The sequence below is a fragment of the Natrix helvetica genome (genome assembly GCF_964273705.1).
Source record: "Natrix helvetica genome assembly, chromosome: Z".
In the NCBI taxonomy this organism is placed as follows: Eukaryota; Metazoa; Chordata; class Lepidosauria; order Squamata; family Natricidae; genus Natrix; species Natrix helvetica.
The window spans coordinates 9079384-9107027 of NC_138554.1; the positions used below are offsets into that span (position 1 = coordinate 9079384).

Sequence of the window (27644 nt, forward strand, 5' to 3'; positions counted from 1 at the left end):
TGTTTTACTTCTGGTCTAAGAAGCTTCTTCAGCTCAGACAGGATGGTCGGGAATGGAAGGATTGATCCTCCTTGCGGACAGATGGTCATTTGCATCCTTTTTAGAGGGTCGTTGAAGCACTTGAGTATGATCCCCGAGGACGCTATCTGTGTCCTCGGGGGTCATCCGAGTGGCACTCCTGGACCCCGTAGTCTGCAATTTCCAGAGGAATTTCTTGGATGAGAAGCAAAAACGTCTTCAGAAGAAAAAACCAGAAAGTTCACTTGCCTCTTGAAAAAAAAAACATCTTTGGGACTCCAAATGGCCTCAACAACTCTCTAAAAAGGATGCAAATGACCAGCTGTCTGCAAGGAGTATTCAGAGCAGAAGACGCTTCTAGGATGAGAAGCGAAAGGTCTTCCAAAGAAAAGAAGAAAGTCCAGTTGCCTCCTGAAAAAAGCACCTTTGGGGACAAGCACCTGGATGACTGAGAATGGCTTGAGAATCTCTACAGGCTTTTTAGAGGACAGGTATATCATCTTTACAGCACTTGCTCATTTCTGCAGGAAGCATCAATGAAGCCCACATTCCAGGAATCCAAAGCATAGGATCGCCAGCCAATGGGGGGGGGAGCAAACAGCTGCTAAATTGAATGAATGAATATGAAGCTTGCTATAGTGTTTTCGCTGCTAACGTCTGCAGAGAGCAGTTTTTCAAAACCCAACAGCAGGGATGGAGGGGGGGCACTGTTACATATTCAGAAAAGGCAGCAACGGCACGGCAGGTTGCCCATCTTCCAGAAAACCTGCAGAGTCTGCTTACTTCAAAAGACCCGGAGGTAAACAGAGCGTGAAGTTCGGAAGTTTCAAAACCACTGCAGGAAAAGAGAGGAGAGGGGAAGAGGAGAGGAGAGAGAAGAGGGAAGGGGAAGAAGAGAAGGGAAGGGAAGAGGAGAGAGGAAGATAAGGAAAATAGAAAATGAGGAGAGGAGAGGAGAGGGGAAAAGGAGAGGGGAGGGAAAGAAGAAAAATAGAAAATGAGAGGAGAGAGAAGATGGGAGGGGAAGAAGAGAAGAGGAGAGGGGAAGATAAGGAAAATAGAAAATGAGGAGAGGGGAGGGGAGGGGACGAAGAGGGGGGAGAAGGAAAATAGAAAATGAGGAGTGGAGAGGGGAAGAGGAGAGGGGACGGGAAGAGGAGAAGGAAAGTAAAAAGAAAACGAGGAGAGGAAAGGGGATGGAAAGAAGGAAAATAGAAAATGAGGAGTGGAGAGGGGAAGAGGAGAGGGGAGGGCAAGAAGGAAAATAGAAAATGAGGAGGAGAGGAGAAGGAAAATAGAATTAAAACAAAGAGAGGAAAGAGGGGAGGGAAAGAAGGAAAATAGAAAATGAGGAGTGGAGAGGGGAAGTGGAGAGGGGAAAGAAAGAAGGAAAATAGAAAATGAGAGGAGGGGGGAGAGGAGAGGGGAGACAAAGAAGGAAAATAGAAAATGGAGGAGAGGAGAGGGGAAGAGGAGAGGGAAGGGAAAGAAGGAAAATAGAAAATGAGAGGAGGAGGAAGAGGAGAGGGGAAGAAGGAAAATAGAAAGAAAACGAGGAGAGGAAAGAGAGGGGACGGAAAGAAGGAAAATAGAAAATGAGGAGGAGAGGGGAAGAGGAGAGGGGAAGAGGAGAGGGGAAGAAGGAAACTAGAAAGAAAATGAGGACAGGAAAGAGATGGGAGGGAAGAAGGAAACTAGAAAGAAAATGAGGACAGGAAAGAAAGGGGAGGGAAGAAGGAAACTAGAAAGAAAATGAGGACAGGAAAGAGAGAGGAGGGGAAGAAGGAAAATAGAAAGAGAACGAGGACAGGAAAGAGAGGAGAGGAGAAGAGGGGAGGAGAAGATAAGGAAAATAGAAAATGAAGAGAGGAGAGGAGAGGAGGGGGGAAAGATAAGGAAAATAGAACATACAAAATAAGGAGAGGAGAGGGTGGGGAAAGGGAGAGCAAGAAGCAACCACTGTCGGCAGAGGCAGGTAAGGGTTTAACTGCGAGCCCTCTAGCCGCTCAGTTTTCAAGCGATTAAATAAATGACCGTTTTATCTTATCCGGGCAATGCCAACCCGTATTTATTACGCCGGTCAGAAATATTCTACAGCAGACTTGGGCATTTTTACGGCCTCTGAGTCACATTCCAGGCCTTTGGCTGCTCCCGTCTGTCCCACGTGGATTGATTTTACTTTGAGGGTGGCTGTTTTTGTTTCTTCTTTTCAATTTATCTGCACTTCCACAGTCCTCTTAGTTCAGCCCTCAAGAGCAGGAACAGTTTCTCCTGTGGTTCCTTGGGAAAAATTAATCGCCCGTCCCTGTTCTTTTGCCATGAGTCTCAACCTTTGGCAGCTTCCAGATGTATGAACGTCAATTAGAATTATTAGCATGATTCGAATAAGAAGAGTTGGAAGGGACCTTGGAGGTCTTCTAGTCTAACTCCCTGCTCAGACAAATGGCTATCCAACATCTTCTTAAAGACTTCCAGTGTTGGGGCATTCACAACTTCTGGAGGCAAGCTGTTCCACCAATTAACTGTTCTAACTGTCAGGAAATTTCTCCTTAGTTCTAGATTGCTTCTTCCCTTGATTAGTTTTCACCCATTGCTTCTTGTCCTGCCCTCAGGTGCTTTGGAGAATTGCTTGTCTGCCTCTTCTTTGCGGCAGGCCCTGAGATATCGGAACCCTGCTATCATGTCACCCCTAGTCCTTCTTTTCATCAAACTTAGACATACCCAATTCCAGCAACCGTTCGTCAACTAGAAAGTGAAGTTCATACATCTCCGAGTTCCCAAGGTTGAGAAATGCTGTTCCATAATAGCACGAATTGCGCTTAAGGTGTTCCATTTTAGCACCGCTTCACGGAAGATCATAGATGTGGAAGGGTTCGAGGTACACTGGGGCTCGTAACTCCTCCCTCTCAGAAAAAGGTGAGACGTAAGAAATTCAAGACCAGGACTCTGGGACAAATATAGGACAAAAGGCTACCCACACATTACAGAAGAATGAGTAATGAAACATTCCGTTGTATGTCTGTAGAAGTGTGGATGAACAAAAACCACAGGGATTTCCCCCATACAGAGCCGAGTCCTGTCCATCTTAATTTCAGGGACTAAAAAGATCCCTGAACAAAATCCGTCCAGCTTCTCATGTCCAGTGGGAAAGTTTAAAGGCATAAGCACAATATATCCAAATGTTCTATCAATCTGCGGCTCCAGAGCCACTTGTGGCTCTTTCAGCCCTCTGCTGCTGCTCCCTGTCGCCGGTCGGCTCCACAATCGATAGGGCTTTCAGTTTCAGTTAGAACGGGTAGAGGAAAAAGAACGCCGCACTAGGAGGAGACTCTATGGTGGAGGAAGTGGACTTCCGGTCAGCTCCAGAATTGAACAGGGGGCTATCGATTAGGACCTTTGTGGCTCTTTTGAGGGTTTAAGGTTGCCGACCCCTGCTCTATCGAAACACCCAATAACCCTGGAAGCATTATTGCGGCAGGAATAGAAAGCTGGATCGTGGTTTTTATAAAAATGCAGAAAGAAACCGAAGAAAGGATCGCAGATGTTTTCGTACGGAAAGGACGAGCTCCTTCTTAACCATAGTCAGAAAATTCCACATGAATTTCAACCTAATTCCATGGTAGCCTAAAAAGTTTATAAATAGCTCTAGCAAGGGGGGGGGGAGCCCTAAACTACTAAATTTTAATAACACCAAGGCTTTCTTTTCCATGTTAATTAATTAATTAATTAATTAATTAATTAATTAATTTTACTGTGCTTCTAGACCGCCCCCTCTCCCAAAAGGGACTCGGGGCGGTGTACAGTCCATGCAAAGAATACATCAAAATACAATAAATAGAAAGATTAAATATGTACAGTTAAATATGGAGGAGGTTAAAAATAGAATTAAAAAGAACTGTACAGTTAGCCAGTATATATAAATATAATTTTAAAACCCCTAAGAAACACACAAATTAAATTAAAACAATACCCCTAAAATAACCAGTTAATAGTACGTCTACCAGGAGGTAACAGTTGTAATTATACCAGGCCCGCTAGTCGGAACAGGTGAGTCTTCAATTTTTGCCGGAAGGAGCGGAGGTCAGTGGTGGTTCTGATGTCAGGGGGGAGGTCATTCCAGAGGGTTGGGCCCATCACAGAGAAGGCCCTACTCCTTGGTGTCGCCCGCTGGCATTGCCTAGTGGACGGCACCAGGAGAAGCCCCTCCCTGTGTGAGTGAATTGGCCGCAGGGATGTGTGTGGGAGGATGCGATCCAGCAAGTAACTAGGTCCTGTGCCATGGAGCGCTTTAAAGATGGTAATCAAGACCTTGAAACGCACCCGAAAAACCACAGGTAGCCAGTGCAGCTCGCGCAGGAGAGGTGTTACGTGGGAGTACCTAGTACTCCCCATCACAGCCCGCGCGGCTGCGTTCTGAACTAACTGCAGTCTCCGGACGCGTCCCAAGGGCAGCCCCATGTAGAGAGCGTTGCAGTAGTCCAGGCGGGACGTCACCAGCGCATGAGTGACCGTGCGCAGGGCATCCCGGTCCAGTAGGGGGCGCAATTGGCGCACCAGGCGAACCTGGTGGAACGCCCCCCTTGCCACGGCTGCCACATGGTCATCCATTGACAGCCGGGCTTCAAGGAGGACGCCCAAATTGCGCGCCCGTTCCACAGGGGGCAATTGTTCACCCCCTATGGCCAGCGATGGAATTAGCTGGCTGAACCGAGGTGCCGGTAGCCACAGCCACTCAGTCTTGGAGGGGTTGAGTTTGAGTCTGTTGTCCCCCATCCAGACCCCGACGGCCTCCAAACACCGGGACATCACTTCGACAGCCTCGTTGGGGTGGTTTGGGGTTGAAATGTACAGCTGAGTATCATCAGCGTACTGATGGTACTCAACCCCAAAACCACGGATGATCTCACCCAGCGGCTTCACATATGTGTTGAACAGGAGAGGCGAGAGGACCGACCCCTGTGGCACCCCACAAGTGAGTGGCCTCAGGGTCGACCTCTGCCCCCCTGTCAACACACATTGCTTCCGGTCGGAGAGGTAGGAGCCGAACCACCGCAAAACAGTGCCTCCGACTCCCATCCCCTCCAACTGGCGCAATAGGATACCATGGTCGATGGTATCAAAAGCCGCCGAGAGGTCTAATAGGACCAGGATAGAGGAACAACCTCTATCTCTGGCCGTCCAGAGATCATCGACCAACGCGACCAAGGCTGTCTCCGTGCTGTGCCCGGGTCGGAAGCCGGACTGGCGTGAGTCTAGATAATCGGATTCGTCAAGGTGTCGTGGAAACTGCTGCGCCACCACATTCTCGACAACCTTCGCTAGAAAGGGAAGGTTGGAGACTGGACGATAATTAGCTAGCTCCGTTGGGTCGAGTGAAGGCCTCTTAAGTAAGGGCCTCACCACCGCCTCCTTCAAGGCAGTTGGTAAGGATCCCTCACCCAATGAGGCATGGGATTGAAATTTCACACACTCCGTCCATAATAGTTATCCTCCGATAATACTGTATAGGATGGCTTCGCTCCCCACAGCATTTGATTAAGCTATGCTTGGTTCCTGAACATTTTATTCTTATTCTGTGAGTCATTAAGGTAAAGGTAAAGGTTCCCCTCACACATATGTGCTAGTCGTTCCTGACTCTAGGAGGTGGTGCTCATCTCCGTTTCAAAGCCGAAGAGCCAGCGCTGTCCGAAGATGTCTCCGTGATCATGTGGCCGGCATGACTAAATGCTGAAGGTGCACGGAACGCTGTTACCTTCCCACCAAAGGTGGTCCCTATTTTTCTATTTGCATTTTGTACCTGTTTTTGAATTGCTAGGTTGGCAGAAGCTGGGACAAGTCACGGGAGCTCACTCCATTACGCAGCACTAGGGATTCGAACCGCTGAACTGCCCACCTTCTGATCGACAAGCTCAGCATCTTAGCCACTGAGCCACTGGGTCCCTTTCCATAATGGTTATCCTCCCATAATACTGTATAGGATGGCTTCGCTCCTACAGCATATGATTAAGCTATGCTTGATTCCTGAACATGTTGTTCTTATTCTGAGAATCATTACATCCCATACTTTTCATGCTGATCCCGTCCCATTTTTCAGGATAAATTTTATTTCCCCCTCATGACCTTTTGCCACTTTATGGCCATGCCTCTCATCTATGCTCCTTTGATCCAATATAGTTCTTTTTCCACTAAGAGCATCAACCTTAAACACTCAAGGTCCTAACCGGAAGCCCCCCGTTCAGTTCTGAAGCCGACCGAAAGTCCGGTTCCCGCACTATAGTGTCTCCTCCTAGCGTGGCATCCTTTTTCCTCTACCTGGACTAACGAAAAGTGCTATCAACTGTGCAGCCAACCAGCAAGAGGGAGCCGCAGCTGAGGGATGAAAGAGTCACATGCGGCTCCAGAGCTGAATGTGGCTCGTTTATCCCTCTGCTGCAGCTCCCTGTTGCCAGTCAGCACCACACTTAGAGGAACCATATCTCATTCCTGCCCTAGTGTTTTTCACACTTAATGACATTTGCAGCATCCCCATAGTCACGGGGTCGAAATCCAGATGCTTGGCAACTGGCTTATGTTTATCATGGTTGTAGTGTCCCGGGGTTATGTGATCCCCCTTGTGTGACCTTCGGACGAGCAAAGTCAGAGGGAAAGCCGGGCTTACTTAACAACACTGTTACTAATTTAAACACTTGAGTGATTCGCTTAACAAACGTGGCAAGAAAGTTCGTAAAATGGGGCACAATGCGCTTAACAATTGCCTCACAGGTTTTGAGCTCAAGGGTGGTCGTACGTCGAGGACTACCTGTACTACGTTCACATTATTTTAGCCTTCAAAAGGCGACGTACCTGGAGAAAGGAGGTGAAGGCTATGAGAGAGACGAACAACTGTGTGCAGCAAGGCACTCAACCATAACTGTGGAAGACTGTTGCCTTCCACATCACCCCAATAAAAGAATAAGAGAAGGGACCGTGGAGGTCTTCAAGTTCAACCCCCTGCTCGGGCAGGAAGCCCTGTACCGTTTCAGACAAATATTCTAGTTTGTCTGACATGGCGAACGCTAATATATATATTAGAAGACCTCAACTCTAATACATAGAGTTCACTGTCTTAGTTTAGTTAGACAGAGACAGACAGACACATACTGTAGATAGATAAGATGGATGGATGGATGATGGCTACATAGACAGATGATAGATCCGTGATAGCGAACCTATGGCACACGTGCCTGAAGTAGGACATGGAGCCATGTCGCCTGGCACGCGCGGCCACGCCCGTTCCTCTTCCGGGTTTAGGGTGTGCATGCGATGATCAGCTGCCCTTCGTGCATGCGGCAGTGCTGGAAACTGGAAGAGCTGGTCTTCCGTTTTCCGGCCTGAGCACGCGCACCAGCCAGCTGATCGTAATGCACACGCGCATGCCAGTAACTGGAAGATTAGCTGGCACGCTAGAACCGGAAGTTCATTTTTCGGCACACGCATGCCCCCTGCGGAGCTCCTCTCCCGGGTTGCGGCCCCGACGAGCGTGCAAGCAGGCATGCTCCCTTTTTTGCCATCGCTGACATAGATGATAGATACCGTAGATAGATGGATGATGGATAGATAGAAACAGACAGATGACAGATACAGAGATAGATAGATAGATAGATAGATAGATAGATAGATAGATAGATAGATAGATAGATAGATAGATGATAGATAGATAGATGATAGATAGATAGATAGATAGATAGATAGATAGATGATAGATAGATAGATAGATAGATAGATAGATAATAGATAGATAGATAGATAGATAGATGATAGATAGATAGATAGATAGATAGATAGATAGATAGATAGATAGACAGACAGATAGTGGATGGATATAAACAAATTACAGATAGACAGACAGAAGTACAGAGATGGATGGATGGATGGATACAAACAGATAGATGGATGAATGGACGGATGGATACAAACAGATGACAGACAGATAGATATAGACAGACAGATAGACAGACAGATGGCTAGATGGACAGATACAAACAGATGGCAGATAGATAGACAGATAGATGGATGGATGGATGGACGGATGAATACACACAATGACAGATACATAGACAGATAGATAGATAGATGGATGGACGGATGGATACAAACAGATGACAGATAGATATAGACAGACAGATATACAGACAAAAGGCTGGATGGATAGATACAGATGACAGACAGACAGACAGATGATAGATAGATGGATACAAACAGATGACAGACAAACAGATATACAGACAGACAGATAGATGGATAGATACAGAAAGATGACAGATAGACAGATAGATACAAGCAGACAGATGGACGGATAGATACAGACAGACGACAGACAGATAGGGAGATAGACAGATGAGAGAGACAGACAGACAGACAGATGATAGACAGATGGGAGAGATAGACAGAAAGACAAATGACAGATAGACAGACAGAAGTACAGAGATAGATGGATGGATACAAACAGATGACAGACAGATAGATATACAGACAGACAGATAGACAGACAGACGGCTAGATGGACAGATACAAACAGATGACAGATAGATAGACAGATAGATAGATGGATGGATGGACGGATGAATACACACAATGACAGATACATAGACAGATAGATAGATAGATAGATAGATAGATACATAGACAGATACATAGACGGATGGATGGATGGATGGACGGACGGATGGATACAAACAGATGACAGATAGATATAGGCAGACAGATATACAGGCAAATGGCTAGATGGATAGATACAGATGACAGACAGACAGGCAGGCAGGCAGATAGATGATAGATACAGACAGACGACAGACAGACAGGGAAATAGATAGAGACCGATGAGAGAGAGACAGACAGACAGATGGGAGAGATAGACAGAAAGACAAATGACAGATAGACAGACAGACAATCTATTGACACTGTAAACTCTAGTAACATATGAATGCACACCGGGCCTCGACGGGCACGTGTCCGTACCTAGGCTCAAGGGAAGAGCAAAACCCGTTTCCTTACACACACCCCTCCCTCCCACCCCAACGGCTACTGCCAATCCATCCGTCTCGAGAAGCCCACCTGCCGAGGAAGCGGGCTGAGGTCCACCCTGGGCGTTGTTAAGGGAGAAGGGAAGGTCGGGTAAGGGCTGGAAAGAGCACGAGGGGAACAAGCCCTTCCCCACCCCCCACCTCCTCCCAGACCCCACCATCACCACCACCACGCCCGGCCCTCCTCCTCCTCCTCCGCAGCCACAGCCTCTTCCCTCCCCGCGGCAGACAGGCGGTTCAAACTCGCCCCTCACCTCCATGGCCGCCGGTTCGGAGCCGCGACGAAGAGGGGGGGAGACCCCTTACCAGACTCTCCCCCTCCCCCTGCTTTCTTCCTCCAGGCTCTCAGACCGGAACCGGAACGGAGGCCGCCCCCCAAAGGCGACGGCCGGGGGGCGCGTCACTTCCGCCCCACGTTGCCTTCCTCCCCTCCTCACTCTATGATCAGGGAAGCAAGCCTTTGGGTCGTGACAAATGCGGGTTGGATTTCTTTCCCCCGCCCCCTCCTCTCTCCCTCCCCACGGCTTTTTTAATTCCCCTCAGGCGCCGTTTAAGGCGGCGAGCCGGGAAGCGGCTCCGACGCCTCGAGGGGCGGCGAAAAGGAGGGGTGGGAAGGAAACACGCTAGAGCGGCCGCCGACGCGCCGCCTTCGGGAAGCCGGCGGATGTGACGTCAAAGCCAACGGTTGCATTGTGAATGGGCGCGGGGAAGGCGGTGGATTTGGAACTTCCGCTTGGTGCTAGAGCGTCGCTGCCCGCCTTTCGAGGCCGGGACTAGACAAAGGTTTTTTTTTTTTTTTAAATCCCTTTCGCCTTCATTCAAAGGAAACCGGAAAAGGAAAACCAGAGCGTCCTAGTGGGGATGAGAGCGGCGGTTGGGGCCGGGCTTCCGGGGCCTTCGGCGCCATGTCCTATGCCTACCTTTTCAAATACGTTATCATCGGGGACACCGGTAGGGGAGGGGCTGAGGGGGGGTCCTAAACTTTGGGAGGGACGCTTTGGGTGGGGGGGGGGGATGATGGCGAGACTGGGGGGAGGGGGGGCGTTCAGTGAAGCTGCTTCCTCACCCCAGGGTCGTGCCAGGACCCTGGTTGCATTAGCATCAGAACGTGGTTAAATCTAGGTTAGGTTTTGCTGATCTCTAAAGCCCAGGTTTTGTGCCAAACCAGGATCTGGCCTCCTTCAGTCCCCAGGTTAACCAAGATTGGACCCAGAGGGAAGAAATGGAAATTGAATCTATAACAGACAGCCTAATCTAACCCTACAGGTAGTCCTCGATTTACAACAGTTCATTTAGTGACCGTTCAACGATGGCATGAAGTTAAGGCGGCACTGAAAAAAACTGACTTACGACTGTTTTTCACACTTTTGACGGCCTTTGGGGCATCCCCACCTTCACGGGATCAAAATTCAGACGTTTGGCAATTGACCCGTACCTATGACGGTCGCAGGTTCCCAGATCCCCCCTTTGGAACCTTCTGACAAGCCAAAGTCAATGGGGCAGTCAGATTCACTTAACCACTGGGCCGTCCGCTTCACTACTTCAAGGATTCACTTAACAACGGTGGCAAAAAAACACGTCGTAAAACAGGGTAAAACTCACTGAACAAATGCAACGGAAATTTTAGGCTCGGTTGCAGTCGTAAATCGAGGACCGGGTGGCTGAGTTAGCAACTGTAGTTATTCACTGAAAACCAGTTGGCGGGAAAGCGTAAAATGCAGGCAAAATTGACTTAACAAATGTCTCATTTAGCAGCAGAAATTTTGGGCTTGATGGTGGTCGTTAATTCAAAGAGCATGTGTCTAATTGAACAACTTGGCTTAAATTCACTTAAAACACGGTGGTGGAAAAGATGGTAAAATACAGCAAAGTTCACTGAACAAATGTCTCACTTAGCAACAACAATCTTGGATTTAACTCATAAGTTGTGGACTGCGCATTGTTTCCCACTTTGGCTACTGCATTCTGGGAGTCCACACAAAGTGGCCAAAATTGAGGAAAAACTGATCTGCAAATCATCTTAGACTTACAATCATTTATGTAGTGACTTCAAAGTTACAGCAGCACTACTGTTGTTCCCGCTTATGACCTTTGCAGCATTCCCATGGTCACGTGATCAAATTTCAGAAGGCTTGGCCACTGGCATGTGTTTATGACGGTTGCAGTGCTCTGGGATCATGTGATCTTCTTTTGAGATCTACTGATAAGGTCAATGGGGAAACCAGATTTCCTTCACAATCGTGTTACTAACGTCACCATTGCAGTGATTTACTGAACAGTTGTGTCAAGAAAGATCACAAAATTGGGCAAAACTGACTTAATTGTCCTGCTTAGGAATTTTGGGCTCAGTTAGCATAAGTCGAGGACTTCCTGTATACAGTCATTCCTTTTACAGTACGTACCTCTCCCAATGCTGCTTTTAAATCTCCCAAGATTCCTGACAAGACTACAAGTATAAAACAATCACAGCAAAGTTACACTCGGTTGAAACAAACGTAACCTTTCTTCTCTTTATAGTTTGGTGTTTTATCTCTAGGCTAACAAACACAATAGCAGGTGTATTAAAAGATTAAGAAATGAACCATTTAAAGTTAACCACTTTAATGACTAATACAGAGAGAAGTCACTAAATATATAAACACCCTTTTAGAGCCCTGCCTTAGAGCTTTACATATATATATGTATATTTATCTATCAGCACAAATGCAACACACACACACACATATATATATGGCTCTCTCTTTCTCTGTCTCTTTCTCTCGTGTCTGTCTCTTTTTTCTCTGTCTCTCTCGCTCTCTGTCTCTCTTTGTCTCTCTGTCTCTGTCTCTTTTTTTCTCTTTCTGTCTCTCTGTCTCTGTCTCTTTCTGTCTGTCTCTGTCTCTGTCTCTTTCTCTGTCTCTCTCTGTGTCTCTCTCTTTCTGTCTCTGTCTCTTTCTCTCTCTCTTTCTCTCTCTCTCTCTCTCTCTCTCTGTGTATGTATGTATGTATTCCAGCCACAGATGACATACTCTCTGGAAAAAAAATACTGTGGGGATAAGACACTCCTAACACCCCTTGGGGGAGGTGTTCTGTTAAGATGCAGCCTGTTGTGCCTTGAAATGGCTTCTACTGTACCACCGTAAAATGGATTCTTCTGTACAGCGCAATAGAGTTGCCATGGTAATGGCTTCACAGTACTCCACAAGGGGGCTCCCTCTGGTAAGGGGGAAAATCCAACATTAGAAATTACGTTTGGGCCGGACATTTTCCCCCTATAAATAAATACCCGGGCAAGGCCGGGTTTTCAGCTAGTGTGTGTATATATTGTTAGTTGCGAAGTCATGTCCAATCCATTGCGACCCCATGGACAGCATTCCTCCAGGCCCTCCTGTCCTCTACCATCCTCTAGAGTCCCATTTAATCTCACACCTACTGCTTTCGTGACTCCATCCAGCCACCTCATTCTCTGCCGTCCCAATCTTCTTTTGCCCTCAATCTTTCCAAGCATGAGGCTCTTCTCCAGTAAGTCCTTCCTTCTCATTTGTTCGCCAAAGTATTTGAGTTTTCTCTTCAGGATCTGGCCTTCTAAAGAGCAGTCAGGGTTGATCTCCTCTAGGACTGACCGGTTGAATCACCTTGCAGTCCAGGGGACTCGCAGGAGTCTTCTCCAGCACCAGAGTTCAAAGGCCTCAATCCTTTGGCGCTCAGCCTTTCTTATGGTCCACCTTTCACAGCCATCCATTGCAACTGGGAAAAACATAGCCTTGACTATAGGCACTTTTGTTGGCAGGGGGATGTCTCTGCTTTTTAGTATGCTGTCTAGATTTGCCATAGCTTTCCTCCCCAAGAGCAAGCCTCTTTTAATTTCTTGGCTGCAGTCCCCATCTGCGGTGATCCCCATCTCCTGTTATATCTATCTATATCTATCTATCTATCTATCTATCTATCTATCTATCTATCTATCTATCTATCTATCTATCTATCTATTCATCTATCCGTCTATCTATCTATACATACCAGGGGTGGGTCCCTGCCAGTTCTAACCTCTTCTATAGAAGAGGTTCCACAAATCTACAGTGCCGTTTAGAACCGGTTCCAGCTCCCTCCCCCCGCCCGTCCACACATCATCAAGATGAAGAGCGAGAGGAGGAATTCTGGGAGTTGAAGTCCACAAGTCTTAAAGCTGTCAAGTTTGAACACCCCTGGGGTTTTTTTTCTAAAGGGTTAGGGGTGCAAGGGTCTTGTAACTTGACAGCTTTAAGGCTTTCGTGCTTCAAATGCCAGAGTTTCTGAGCCAACATTTTGGTTGCTAAGCAAGAGCGTTGTTAAGTGAGTTTCACCACATTTTACAAGTTGGCCACGCCCACCCGGTCACAGGGCCGGCAAGCCACTCCCACAAAGCCGGGCACACCTACAGAAGGGGTTCGAAAAAAATTTGAAACCCACCACTGATACATACATACATACATTTTCATTCATGCAGAACAAATATAAATCAATAAATGGATGCATATTGTACTCCTCTTGCATAGCATATAGTGTACAATACAATACAATACAATACAATACAATAGTAGAGTTGGAAGGGATCTTGGAGGTCTTCTAGTCCAACCCCCTGCCTAGGCAGGAAACCCTGTACCATTTCAGACAGATGGCTATCCACCATCTTCTTAAAGACTTCCAGTGTTGGGGCATTCACAGCTTCTGGAGGAAACCTCTGTTCCACTGATTCATTGTTCTCACTGTCAGGAAATTTCTCCTCAGTTCCAAGTTGCTTCTCCTCTTGATTAGTTTCCACCCATTGCTTCTTGTTCTACCCTCAGATGCCATGGAGAATAGCTTGACTCCCTCTTCTTTGTGGCAGCCCCTGAGTTATTGGAACACTGCTAGTCCTTCTTTCTCTTAAGCTAAACATACCCAGTTCCTGCAACCGTTCTTCATATGTTTTAGTCTCCAGTCCCCTAATCATCTTTGTTGCTCTTCTCTGCACTCTTTCTAGAGTCTCCACATCTTTTCTACATCGTGGCGACCAAAACCGAATGCAGTATTCCAAATGTGGCCTTACCAAGGCATTATAAAGCGGCATCAACACTTAACGTGATCTTGATTCTATCCCTCTGTTGATGCAGCCTAGAACTGTGTTGGCTTTTTGGGCAGCTGCTGCACACTGCTGGCTCATATTTAAATAGTTGTCCACTAGGACTCCAAGATCCCTTTTACAGTTACTACTACTGAGCAAGGTACCACCTATACTGTACCTGTGCATTTTGTTTCTCCTTTCCCTTCCTTCTTCCCTTCCCTTTCTCCTACTCCTACTCTTCCTCTTCCCCTCCCTACCCTCTCTCCTTCTCTTTCTCTCCCTTCCATCCTCCTCTCCTTACCTCTTTCTTCTTTCCCCCGTCTTCCTTTCCTTCTCTCCTCCTCTCTATCTCTCTTTTCTATTATTGTAGGTGTCTCTTTCAGGTCTCAGTTTATGTTTCCTTGGGATGGTATTTCCGCAAACCCAAATATAATTTAATATCATTTCTTATTCCCTTACCTTCGATAATCCTAACTATTTTTCCCTTCCCCCCCCCTTTGTGTCTCTCTCTTGTATATATACTTTAATATTTAATATTTTCTTTCCTGATTTCTCCTTCTTCCCCCACTTTTCCATTTAACAGTGCATCGTCTGGGTTCTGTTTCTTCTCCCTACTTTCTTTTCTAGTTTCCTTTCTCTAGCCAATCATAAAATCTTCCCCATGTCTTGAACTACTCCGATTCCTCTTTATCTTTTATTTTCATTGTCAACCTATTCATTTTTAAGAGTGAAAGAGTGCAGGAGTCCAGAGAAGAGCAACAAAGATGATTAGGGGACTGGAGACTAAAACATATGAAGAATGGTTGCAGGAACTGGGTATGTCTAGTTGAATAGAAAGAAGGACTAGGGGAGACATGATAGCAGTCTTCCAAAATCTCAGGGGTTGCCCAAAAGAAGAGGGAGTCAAACTATTCTCCAAGGCACCTGAGGGTAGAACAAGAAGCAATGGGTGGAAACGAATCAAGGAGAGAAGCAACTTAGAACTGAGGAGAAACTTCCTGACAGTTAGAACAATTAATCAGTGGAACAGAAGTTGCCTCCAGAAGTTGTGAATTCCCCAACACTGGAAGTCTTTTAAGAAGATGTTGGATAGCCATTTGTCTGAAACGGTATAGGGTTTCCTGCGTAGGCAGGGGTTGGACTAGAAGACCTCCAAGGTCCCTTCCAACTCTGCTTTTGCATTGTATTGTATTTCTGCACAAGAGGGATTCTTTATGACTCACTTCAAAACAGGAGATTGTTTAGAAGGTTTTACCACCAAAGAGTCCAAATATCTAATATGCAGAAAGACAGCAAAAACAGAATTTCAGAGTCTGCATTCAGTAAATGGAGAGCTTTCTAATACACTTCTAATTATCTATATCTTGGGGCAATGTGGTTTATTAAACACCGAGGGATTATAAAGGTAAACAGGTCTAGTTTGCACTGGTAAGTATAAATGCATCAGTAAATTTGTTCCCTAGAGTGCCTCGCTTAGACACAAATCTCTTTTTTTAGCCAGAAGTGTTTACAATAATATTTTATCTTTTTTTTTTAAGGTGTCGGGAAATCATGCCTCTTGCTACAGTTCACAGATAAACGGTTTATGGCTGTCCATGATTTGACAATTGGTGAGAATCAAAGCCAGATGGCTCTGTGAGTCTTGGGGAATCATAATTGTTGGAATGGGGCTTAGCTAGATTTCAAAAGTGCCTCGGCTTGTCTCCTTTCTAGGGCTGAGAGAAAGTGACCGGCCCTAGGGTGTGACTAGAGCAGGACTAAAACTCACGGTCCCCCAGTTTCTAGCTTGGTACTTTAAGCCAGTGTTTCTCCATAGTGAGGGGGGAGGGTATCCCGGATGGGTTGACCTTAACTTTAACTTTTATTTGATTTCTAGACCGCCCCTCTCCCAGAAGGGACTCGGGGCGGTGTACAGTCATATTAAAAACAGTAAATATACATAATATAAATATAAAATAAATATAGATGTGGCTGGAGGAGGTAGCAATAGTTTACTGTACAATAGTTAAAGTTGGATTTAAAATTTTAAAAATTTAAAATACATTAAAAAAAACACCCCTAAAAACTATCCCAGGGTAAAAATATTTGCCAGGAGGTATAAATGGGACTATAAATGGGCCAGGCCAGCTAATTGGAACAGGTGGGTCTTAAGTTTTTGTCAGAAGGAGCGGAGGTCGGTAGTAGTTCTGATATCGGGGGGGAGGTCATTCCAGAGGGTTGGGCCCATCACAGAGAAGGCTCTACTCTTAGGCGCCGCCCGTTGGCATTGCTTGGTGGACGGCACCCGGAGGAGTCCCTCCCTGTGAGAGCAAAATCCTCCAGCTGATTGGACTGAGTCAGATAAGCTCTTGGGACACGCCCCGGCCCACCAGGCTCCGCCCAGTTATCGACTCAGTCCTCAACTGGACGGTTTGCCATCCTGGAGCTCCAGGAAGATTGAAGAAATTTAAAGAAAAGAAGAAAAGAAGAAGCAGCAACGACCGCCAGTGGGCTGAATAGCTCCCAGAGCGGAAGGAACGAATTGTCAAAAGCCCCCTTGGGGGCGACAAGCTGCCCAGGCATCTGAGTGAGACAAGTATCACTCAGAAAAAGGATTTCAGCCGGGCAAGCAGGAAACAGAGGGCACAAGCCTTCCATAGGCAAGCCCTGCTGGTTGGATCCAGAAGCTCCTTATCCTCCAGCTGATTGGACTGAGTCAGATAAGCTCTTGGGACACACCTCTGGCCCACCAGGCTCCGCCCAGTTATCGGCAAAGAACTCTATCCGACTCGTTATGCCATCTGCTCCAGACTTTTAGTATGGTTTCAAACCTTTAATTGAAGAATAACTTAACATACCAGTGCAACATTCAACAAACACATGTAACATAACCATGTCAGGGGGGGGGGGGTCTGGATACTCCTCCCCCCACTATGAGAAGAGGACTTCAACTCCCAGTATTCCCAGGCTAGCATTAGTAGTTGTAGAATTCTGGGAGATGAAGTCCAGAAAGTTCAGAAATAAAGCTTTAACTACTACACCATACTGCCTCACATATACATACATACATACATGTATACATACATATATACAAAGATAAAGATTCCCCTCGTACATATGTGCTAGTCGTTACCTACTCTAGGGGGCGGTGCTCATCTCCGTTTCAAAAGAGCCGGCGCTGTCTGAAGATGTCTCGGTCTTCAGACAGAAAGTCCGAAGTAATGTAAGGGGAATTCCAATCACGACGGTCGTAGGGAGGGGCAGGCGCGAGGACACCAGTAGAACGTATAGTCGGTTGGCAGACCGGGGCCACTGGATACGCCCGGTCGCTTGTACCAACCCCCGCAGACTAGGTGGACAGGATCAGCAGAGCCTGGGCCTTAGACTGATGTTATGTAACGCGAGGTCCGTGGTTAACAAGGCCCCCCTCATCAGTGACTTGATCACAGAGGGGGAGCCGGACCCCGCAGGAATAGCGGAAACCTGGTTGGGCCCGGAGGGGGGGTTGCCCCTCAGGGAAATGTGCCCTCCAGGTTACCGTGTATTCCACCAGCCACGGGCCCAAGGTAGGGGTGGGGGGGTAGCAATTATCATCCGGGACGATCTGGCACCGAGAGAATTCACTGTGTCGCAGACATCTGGTTGTGAGTCTCTGGGCGTAAAGTGGGGTCCAGGGAGTCAGTTGGGCCTGTTGATAGTATACCTGGCTCCCCGCCATACATCAACGGCCCTGCCCGAGCTCCTCGAGCGGATCGCGGAGATGGCGGTTGAGACCCCCAAACTACTAGTGATGGGGGATTTCAACCTGCCGTCAACGGGAAAGGCATCCGAGGTAGCCCGGGAATTCATGGCTTCCATGACAGCCATGGGTCTGACTCAAGTAATTCAGGACCCCACTCACGAGCGAGGCCACATTCTGGATCTTGTGTTTGTCTCCGACCAGTGGACGAGTGATCTGGGAAGAGGGCATTTAGTCATCACGCCCCTGTCATGGTCAGATCACTCACTTCTCCAGCTTGACTTCCCTGGCGCTACTCCCCACCGCGGGGAGGCGGAACCAGATTATCCCAGATGGTTCCGCCCCAAGCGCCTGATTGAACCGGATAGGTTCCAGGCTGAGCTTGGGCCATTTCCTGCTGACCTGTCCCGCTCCCGGGCTGAGGACCTGGTAGCCGCATGGAATAGTGCGGCTGCCGGTGCCTTGGACCGGGTGGCGCCTTTGCGGCCTCTCCGACGGCCACGATCGACTCGGGCCCCTTGGTTTAACGGGGAGCTAAGGGCAATGAAACGCCTTAGGAGACGCCTGGAGAGTAAGTGGAGATCCTCCCGCTCCGAAGCTGACCGAACACAGGTAAGAGCCTACATAAGGACCTACCTTGTGGCAATAAGAGTGGCCAAACGTCAGTATTGTGCCACTCTTATAGCGTCCGCAGAGAACCGCCCTGCTGCCCTGTTTCGGGTGACCCGCTCTCTTCTGTCACAGGAGCAGCGGGACCCCCCATTGCAGGGCAGGGCAGAGGAATTTGGAGAGTTCCTGCAGGATAAAATCGATCATATCCGGAGAGGTTGGACCCACTCCAGTGCTCCAGTGGGGACGTCCGAGACTAGTCTTGAGAGACCATGCTGGGAGGAGTTTGACCCTGTTGTCATCAAAGATTTGGACAGGTTGCGCGGGCGTTTGCGGGCCACCACATGTTTACTGGACCCGTGTCCCTCCTGGTTGGTGCTGGCCTCCTGGGAGGGCTCACGAGGCTGGCTACTGGGACTGGTGAACGCTTCGTTGGGGGAGGGCCGGATGCCGGCCGCCTTGAAAGAGGCGGTGGTCAGGCCCCTGCTCAAGAAGCCTTCTCTGGACCCAAAGGAACTAGCAAATTATCGTCCTGTCTCCAACCTTCCTTTTTTAGCAAAGGTTGTTGAGAGTGTGGTGGCTCAGCAGTTTCCGCGTCACCTGGAGGAAGATGATTATCTAGACCCGCGCCAGTCCGGCTTCCGACTCGGTCACAGCACGGAGACGGCCTTGGTCGCGTTGGTGGATGATCTCTGGAGGGCAAAGGATGAGGGTTGTTCCTCCATCCTTGTTCTTTTAGATCTCTCGGCGGCCTTCGATACCATCGACCATGGTATCCTATTGCGCCGACTGGAGGGGTTGGGGATTGGAGGCACCGTGCTACGGTGGTTCCACTCCTACCTCTCTGGCCGGACGCAATGTGTGTTGACGGGGGAGCAGAGGTCGACCGCAAGGCCCCTCATTTGTGGGGTCCCACAGGGGTCGATTCTCTCGCCTCTCTTGTTCAACATATATATGAAGCCGCTGGGCGAGATCATCCGTGGTTTTGGGGTGAGTTACCATCTGTATGCTGATGATACTCAGTTGTACATTTCCACCCCAAACCACCCCAACGAGGCTGTCGAAGTGATGACCCGATGTCTGGAAGCCGTACGGGTCTGGATGGATGACAGCAGGCTCAGGCTCAACCCCTCCAAGACAGAGTGGCTGTGGTTCCCGGCTTCCCGATTCAATCAGCTTATTCCATCGCTGACCATCGGGGATGAGCAATTAGCCCCGGTGGAAGGGGCGCGCAACTTGGGCGTCCTCCTTGACGATCGGCTGACCTTAGAAGATCACGTGGCGGCCGTGGCAAGGGGGGCGTTCCACCAGGTTCGCCTCGTGCGCCAGTTGCGGCCCCTTTTGGATCGGGAGGCCTTGCGCACAGTCACTCACGCGCTGGTGACGTCCCGCCTGGACTACTGTAACGCTGTCTACATGGGGCTCCCCTTGAGGTGCGCCCGGAGACTGCAGTTGGTCCAGAATGCAGCCGCGCGGGTTATTATGGGGAGATCGAGATTCTCCCATATAACACCTATCCTGCGCGAGCTGCACTGGCTTCCTGTGGCCTACCGGGTGCGCTTCAAGGTACTGGTTACCATCTTCAAAGCGCTCCATGGCACAGGGCCTAGTTACCTGCGGGATCGCGTCCTGCCCCATACATCCCTGCGACCCACTCGCTCACACAGGGAGGGGCTGCTCCGGGTGCCGTCCTCTAGAGAGTGCCTGGGGACGGTGCCCAGGAGTAGGGCCCTCTCTGTGGTGGGCCCTACCCTTTGGAATGACCTCCCCCCAGACATCCGGACAACAACCGATCTTCGCTCCTTCCGTATGAAGCTGAAGACCTACCTGTTTTGTCAAGCCGGCCTGGCATAACGTTACTATCTTGCCACCCCAGGTCATTTTACAATGGGAAATTTTGTTTTAATATTTTTGGGGTTTTAAACTTTGTAAGTATGCTTATTTATGGACTTATTTTTACCTCCTCTGCACGATTTTATGGTGCTATCTTGATTATTGCTCTGTACGTCGCCCCGAGTCCCTGTGGGGAGAGGGGGCGACTAATAAGTTCAATAAAATAAATAAATAAATAAATAATGTGGCCAGCCTGACTAAATGCCAAAGGCACACAGAATGCTGTTACCTTCCCACCGAAGATGGTTCCTATTTTTCTACTTGCATTTTCACGTGCTTTCGAACTGCTGGATTGGCAGAAGTTGGGAGAAGTAACGGGAGCTCACTCCATTACATGGCGCTAGGGATTCGAACCACTGAACTGCCAACCTTTCTGATCGACAAGCTCAACGTCTTAGTCACTGAGCCACCACGTCCCTCTACATACATACATACATACATACATACATAAAATCTCCAGGATAGATAACAGCTCAGTTTTTTTTTTAATGAAACCAGGATAGGATACATAAGAACTGATGGTTGTAAGCAAGGATTATAACGTTTGCTTATCCCGCCCTTCAAAATCAATTCATAACGTCAACATTTTGCCATGTATTCCACACAAGGGTTGCCTATTGATTTCTGGGTTAGTAGAGTCTGTAGCAGCGGTTCTTAAACTAGGCGCAATTACTCCCAACGGGGTCATTTGGGCATACGGTATTCAGGGGGGGGGGTAAACGGGAACTATTTGTAATGGTTCGTTTGCGAGTTTGAATATCCACTTTGAGACAGTTGTCTCTGAGATGTTTGTGTAAAGGCGTGTTTTTCAAACTCAGCAACTTTTAAGATAGGTGGATTTGAACTTTCGGAATTCCCTAACCAGCGGGGAATTTCTTCTACAGTGTATGGCAGCGATGGCGAAGCTTTCCAGCGCCGATAAGGGAGATCAGGCACTCCTCTGGGCTGCGACCCAGAAGAGGAGCCGCCCGGGGGGCATGTATGCGCCGGAAAATGAGCTTCCGGTTTCCGCTTCACGCTGGCGAGCAAGTCTACCGATTACTGGCGTGTATGCTACGATCAGCTTTGCCAGCCCGCATGCTCACGCCGGAAAACAGAAGCTCTTCCAGTTTCCGGCACTGCTGCATCCACAAAGCTGATCGTCGCCTGCGCATGAGTGCCAGAATCCCAGAAGAGGAACGAGCAATGCCACGCATGACAGGTGAATCATGAACCCAGTTGAAAGAGGAACGTAAGTTGAATGAGCGAACAGAGTTAGGTGTCAAATCAAATCAAATCAAATTTTATTTGATTAGCCGCAACCCTCTCCCGAAGGACTCGGGGCGGCGTACAATCAAAAGGATAAAATACACATAGGACACACATACATACGAAAAAACAAGGACAATTACATTTGTGCATGGAGGAGAGTAGACTTGTAAGTGAAAGACAATAAACACAGCTAAAAACACAGTTAAAACACAGTTTAAAATCCCCTAAATAAAATTGCTAAATTAAAAACCCCTCAGGAGCGTAACGAAGTTATGGTTGGGCCAGGCCAGATATTTGAAAAAGGTGGGTCTTGAGCTTAACACGGAAGGAGCGGAGGTCTGTAGTGGTCCTAATATCCGGGGGGAGGTCATTCCACAGGGCTGGGCCCGCCACAGAGAAGGCTCTGCTCCTAGGCGCCGCCCCATGGCATTGTCTAGTGGACGGCACCTGGAGAAGTCCCTCTCTGTGCGAGCGAATAGGTCGTAGGGATGTATGGGGCAGAATACGGTCCCGCAGGTAACTAGGTCCTGAGCCATGGAGCGCTTTAAAGATCGTAATCAAAACCTTGAAACGCACTCGATAGACCACAGGAAGCCAGTGCAGCTCGCGCAGGTGTGGTGTCACATGGGAGTACCTGGTGTGATTTCAAATCAGCTGATTCAAGATGCTAAACCATTGATGCTTTTCCCTTACCTTCTGTTTCCCTGATGCAATAGGCAAAGGGTCTTAACTTCAAAAAAGTAGCCTGTTCTCCCACTTTTGAGGTGGATTTAAATCTAAATTTCCCAACACCTGGTGTCTGTGACTCTGTGGTTATTGCTTCTTTTGATCCTGTACTTCTGCGTGTTGTTGAATTCTTCATTTCACAAACTCTTCCACATTCGGTTCCTTCCCGCCTTGCTCTAGATCCGTGATGGCGAACCGATGGCACGCGTGCCACCTGTGGCACGCAGAGCCATTTGTCAGAGCACACGAGGCGCTACCCTGTAAGCTGGCCAGTGTGCAGGCGCAAGCTGGCCAACTGATTTCGACCTTTTTGAGGCCATTTGTTCGCCGGAGCGCGAAAAACCGGCCCTACTGGCAAACCGGAAGTTCAGGAACGGACTTCTGGTTTGCTCATAGGGCCGGTTTTAGCTCTCTGGAGCCTTCAGGAGGCTTCCCTATTAGACCTCTCGGCAGCTTTCAATCCCATCGACCATGGTATCCTACTGCAATGACTCGGGGGGTTGGGAGTGGGGGGCACCGTTTTACGGTGGTTCTCCTCCTACCTGTCGGATCGGTCGCAGTTTGTGTTGACTGGAGGGCAGAGATCGACCCCCAGGCGCGTCACTTGTGGGGTGCCCCAGGGGGCGGTTCTCTCACCCCTCCTGTTCAACATATACATGAAACCGCTGGGCGAGATCATCCATGGTTTTGGGGTACGGTATCATCAACTTTTTATCTCTACCCCAAACCACCCAAACGATGCCCTCGACGTGATGTCCCGATGCCTGGAGGCTGTGCGGATCTGGATGGGGAGGAACAGGCTCAAGCTCAATCCCTCCAAGACTGAGTGGCTGTGGTTTCCGTCATCCCGATTGGTACATCTTGTTCCATCTTTGACAATAGGGGGAGAAATTTTAGCCCCCTCAGAGAAGGCTCGCAATCTGGGAGTCCTCCTGGATACGCGGCTTAGTTTAGAAGAACACCTGACGGCTGTGACCAGGGGGGCCTTTTACCAGGTTCGCCTGGTACGCCAGTTGCGCCCCTTCCTGGATCGGGATGCCTTGTGCACAGTCACCCATGCCCTCGTCCTTTCTCGCCTGGACTACTGCAATGCTCTCTACATGGGGCTGCCTTTGAAGAGCACCCGGAGGCTTCAGCTGGTCCAGAATGTGGCCATGCGGGTTGTCATGGGGGTACCTAGGTGCTCCCGTGTTACACCCCTTTTAGGCGGCCTGCACTGGTTGCCGGTTGTTTTCCGGGTGCGATTCAAGGTATTAATTTTGACCTTTAAAGCGCTCCATGGCTTAGGCCCAGGGTACCTGCGAGACCACCTACTGCCAACAGTAGCCTCCCACCGTCCAGTACGATCCCACAGAGTTGGCCTCCTCAGGGTGCCATCGGCCAGACAGTGTCAGCTGGTGACCCCCAGGGGGAGAGCCTTCTCTGTGGGAGCGCCTTCCCTCTGGAATGAGCTGCCCCCGGAGCTTCGCATAATCCCTGACCTCCGGTCCTTCCGACGCGCCCTAAAAAGTTAGCTTTTCTAGCAAGCCAGCCTGGCCTGCTAATGTTAATTTTAATTTATTTTAAATGTATTGTTTCTTTAAAAAAAAATCTGTTTGGTCTTTTTGGAAATGGGTTTAATCTTTTTTTTAACTTTTGTGATGTGTGTTTTTAATGTTGTACGCCGCCCTGAGTCCTTTTGGAGAAGGGCGGCATATAAATCCAAATAAATCCAAATAAATAAAAAACCTAAAAACTCCGGAGGGCTAAAACCAGCCCCACAAGCAACTCGGATGTGACTTCCGGTTTGTTCGTAGGGTCGTTTTTTGCTCTCCGGAGCCTTCAAGGAAGCCTCCGGAGAGCTAAAACTGGCCCTATGAGCAAACCAGAAGTCCGTTCCCAAACTTCCAGTTTGCCCGTAGGGCCAGTTTTTTATGGTTCGGAGGCTTCAGGGAAGCTCCTGAAGCCTCTGGAGGGTGTCTGGGGGGGAGCTTGTTTTCGCTCTCCCCAGGCTCCTATAAAGCCTCTGAAGCCCGAGGAGGGCGAAAAAAGCATGCCAAAAACAGGGGGGGGGGAATGCTGGTCGTGTGCTTATGCACGCTGGGGCGTGCGCAAAGCATTATGGGTGTGGCACTCCTGCGCACATCCCCCCTGTGCTCTCCCCGCTTTTGGCACGGGAGCCAAAAAAGGTTCGCCATCAATGCTCTAGATCCATGATGTCGAACCTTACGGCACGCGTGCCAGAGGTGGCATGCAGGGCCCTCTTCTTGGCCACGCGCACCTTCACCAGCTGCTCTTCTGGTTTCAAGCGCGCACACAGAAAATGTCCTAAAAATGGCCTGGAAAACCGCCCGGAAAACCGCCTGAAAATCGTCTGGAAAACGGCCTGAAAACAGGCCCGAGAAATGGCCACAAAACAGGCATGCATGCGCCAGCCAGTTGGTCTTCAGTTTTCTGGCGCTCCGCCTTGTGCACATGAATGCACATGCACGGCTGTTCTGGTTTGGGTACTTGGTCCTGAAAAGCTTCACCATCACTGCTCTAGATTTCCCCCCCTCCTCTTTCATTCCTGCCGTCCCCTTCCTCATCAAAGCCTGCATCATGCCAAGAAAGGGGTGCAGGTGGGAGCCCAGCGTAACAAGGCCAGTTCCACGTTGAGTTAATTCCTCTTCCATTTCTCCACCAGGTGTAGAGTTCGGGGCCCGGATGATTACCATTGAAAACAAAAAGATCAAACTGCAGATTTGGGATACGGTGAGCAATCCCAGAAGCCTTTTCGGGCGGGGAGGGTTGGTAGGGGTGTGTGGAAGAGACCAATTGAGTGGGATTGGATTGTCCCGAAGGAGGAAGGAGCAGTTGCAACCACCCTCCTGTTCTGACCTAGGCTTCCCGAGACAGTAAAAAGCACACGCTTAAGTCCCCCAAACCCACTTTTTATTTCAAAGGCTGTGAATGACTCACCCGCAGGGAGTCACAAATAGTTGGTCAAGAATCTGTGACGGTCACAAGAGTTTGTTACAGTCCTTCGGGATAAGGCTGATAAGCACCCACCTTGATCTCCCTTGAAACGCTGCTTAATTGGGAATTAGCTTGGCAAGGCCACATGGAGTCAACACAGAGCTTCAGAATCTAAGCCGACCAGAACGAACCAAGTTGCACCCTGCGAAGGCTCGCGTGCCATTTCTCCTCCTTTATGTCTTATGGGAGGGGGCCATTCGTCTCTAAGCCTTACTGCTGAGTTGTCCCTGCGCATGCGCACACTGGGAACAGACTCCCCCTGTTCGTCTGCCTTGCTGATGTCCGATTCTGGAGGCTCCAGAAGCAGACATAACTCCCAGATGGCCCTGGCCCCCTCTCTGCCTCCGATGCAGAGCCCTTCGTCCGAGCCTTCCCCAGACTCCAGGACTGGCCCATGTTCCTCCCCAACCTCCTCACCGTCTGACAGTGCTGCATGTTCCGCAGGGTGCCGGCAGACCTCAACACATCCCAGGTCCGCACCATGCTGTGGTGCAGTTTAGCTCATGGTTTAGGCCTGATGTTCTGACCTAGGCTTCACCAAATCACGAAGTAGACTCCTTGTCCGGACAAAACTGCTTTTTATTAAGCGAATGTGAAGTCCTCTCATTCATATCCAGCAGAGTCTTTCAAGGGTCAATTTTGAACCACAGACCTTATCAGGCTTGGAGAGCTGCCAGGCCGATCTCTTCCAAACGCCACACTGCAGAAGAAAATACTTGGCAAGGAGTCCCTTGAGAGTCGCGAACAAATTTTCACGCTAATTAAATGAACGAATTGTCTCCTGCAAACTCCACTCCCCTTTTGCTCCTCTTTATTCCCTACGGGAGGGACCATTCAGCGTCCCTCCCTTTAATCCCAAGTCAGCTCTTGTTCCTTAACTGTTCCCTTCTCACATGCGCACACTGGGAACAGGCTCCAGCTATTCCTCTGCCCCACTGCTCTCCGACTCTGAAGGCAGCTGACAACCGTCAGACGGCCGTGGTCCCCTCTCTGCCTCCGATGCAGAGCCCTCATCAGAGCCTTCCCCAGACTCCAGGACTGGCCCATGTTCCTCCCCAACCTCCTCACTGTCCAATTCTGCTTCCAGCTTTGCTGGCCGGCCACAACACGTGATGCGTAATTCTGTGTGCTTCTCTTTTGCTCCAAAGGCTGGCCAGGAATCCTTCCGTTCGATCACTCGCTCGTATTACCGAGGAACAGCCGGGGCGCTCTTGGTCTATGACATCACCAGGTGAGGCCCAACCGCAACGCACAACCTAGAAGTGGATCGGGATTTCACTGTGCTGCCCCAGCAGTAGATCGCTGGTGTAGGAATTAAGAACCGCCTCCTTTAAGAAACTACCTCATGGGAAATGTAGGCAGCGACTGCCTTTTGGGAAATGTAGTTCCATGACATGTGATCACATCCGTGTTTCCGATTGGCCGCTAGGGCATTCTGCTTGCATGCAAAGTTTATAGCCAGTCAGTTTAAATGCCTTTGTGAATCGGAATAGTAGTGTTTGTTTCTCTGCTCACCATGGGAGTGAAATCATCATCTTTTTACCCCACGTGATGGGACAGGTCATGGAAAGTCAGAAGTATCTTAACATTGAACTGTACGTTTTGCTGTTAAGAATGCCTGATAATGAACTTGATCTGAACGAGATTCTTAAGCGTGGAGTTAACTGCATGCCCCGAGCAAGCCTACAAGGCTCGAGGCAGAACACCGGTGATTCCCAACGTTTTGGTTTGAGATGACCATGGATGGTCTGGCAGGTCCTTGCAGGTCATCCGGTTAAGCTGCCGGAATGATTCGGATAAAGCAATGAAGGAAAAAAGAGGAAAGAGGGGAAGGAAGAAGAAAGGAGAAGGAAGAAGGAAGGGAAACGAAGAGAGAAGGGAAGGAAGGAAGATTATAATGAGAGGGAGGGAGGGCCTCAGGGAAGTTCTGCCTTAGTACTTGGTGCCCCTGGCACAAGTCCATTCTATTCTATTCAATTCTCCATTTCATTCCTTATTTTCTGTTCTGTTCTATTCTACTCTACTCTCCATTCCCATTCTTCTTTCCATCTATTCTATTCTGTTCTACTCTACTCTATTCTCCATTCCATTCTTCTTTCCATCTATTATATTCTGTTCTACTCTACTTTACTCTATTCTCCATTCCATTCTTCTTTCCATCTATTATATTCTGTTCTACTCTACTCTATTCTCCATTCCATTCTTCTTTCCATCTATTATATTCTGTTCTACTCTATTCTACTCTATTCTCCATTCCATCCTTTCCATCTATTATATTTTATTCTACTCTACTCTATTCTCCATTCCATTC

General features: G+C 48.8%; 2 protein-coding genes across 3 annotated transcripts in view; one reads left to right on the plus strand and one right to left on the minus strand.

Moving 5' to 3' along the window:
• Positions 1 to 9493, minus strand: part of LOC309382121 (TOX high mobility group box family member 4-like) — a 40428-nt gene extending 30935 nt beyond the window's left edge. Inside the window, exon 1 of the mRNA XM_081933624.1 lies at positions 9335 to 9493. Within this exon, the coding sequence (XP_081789750.1) occupies positions 9335 to 9340 (6 nt within the window). The 5' untranslated portion in view covers positions 9341 to 9493. The remainder of the gene's footprint in view (positions 1 to 9334) is intronic.
• A 160-nt stretch (positions 9494 to 9653) lies between these two features.
• Positions 9654 to 27644, plus strand: part of LOC309382125 (ras-related protein Rab-2-like) — a 32673-nt gene continuing 14682 nt past the window's right edge. Inside the window, exons 1-4 of one of the 2 annotated variants that reach the window (XM_081933629.1) lie at positions 9654 to 9863; positions 15678 to 15749; positions 25002 to 25069; positions 26482 to 26564. In XM_081933629.1, the coding sequence (XP_081789755.1) occupies positions 15725 to 15749; positions 25002 to 25069; positions 26482 to 26564 (176 nt within the window). In that variant the 5' untranslated portion in view covers positions 9654 to 9863; positions 15678 to 15724. The other variant, XM_081933628.1, reaches the window with a different exon arrangement.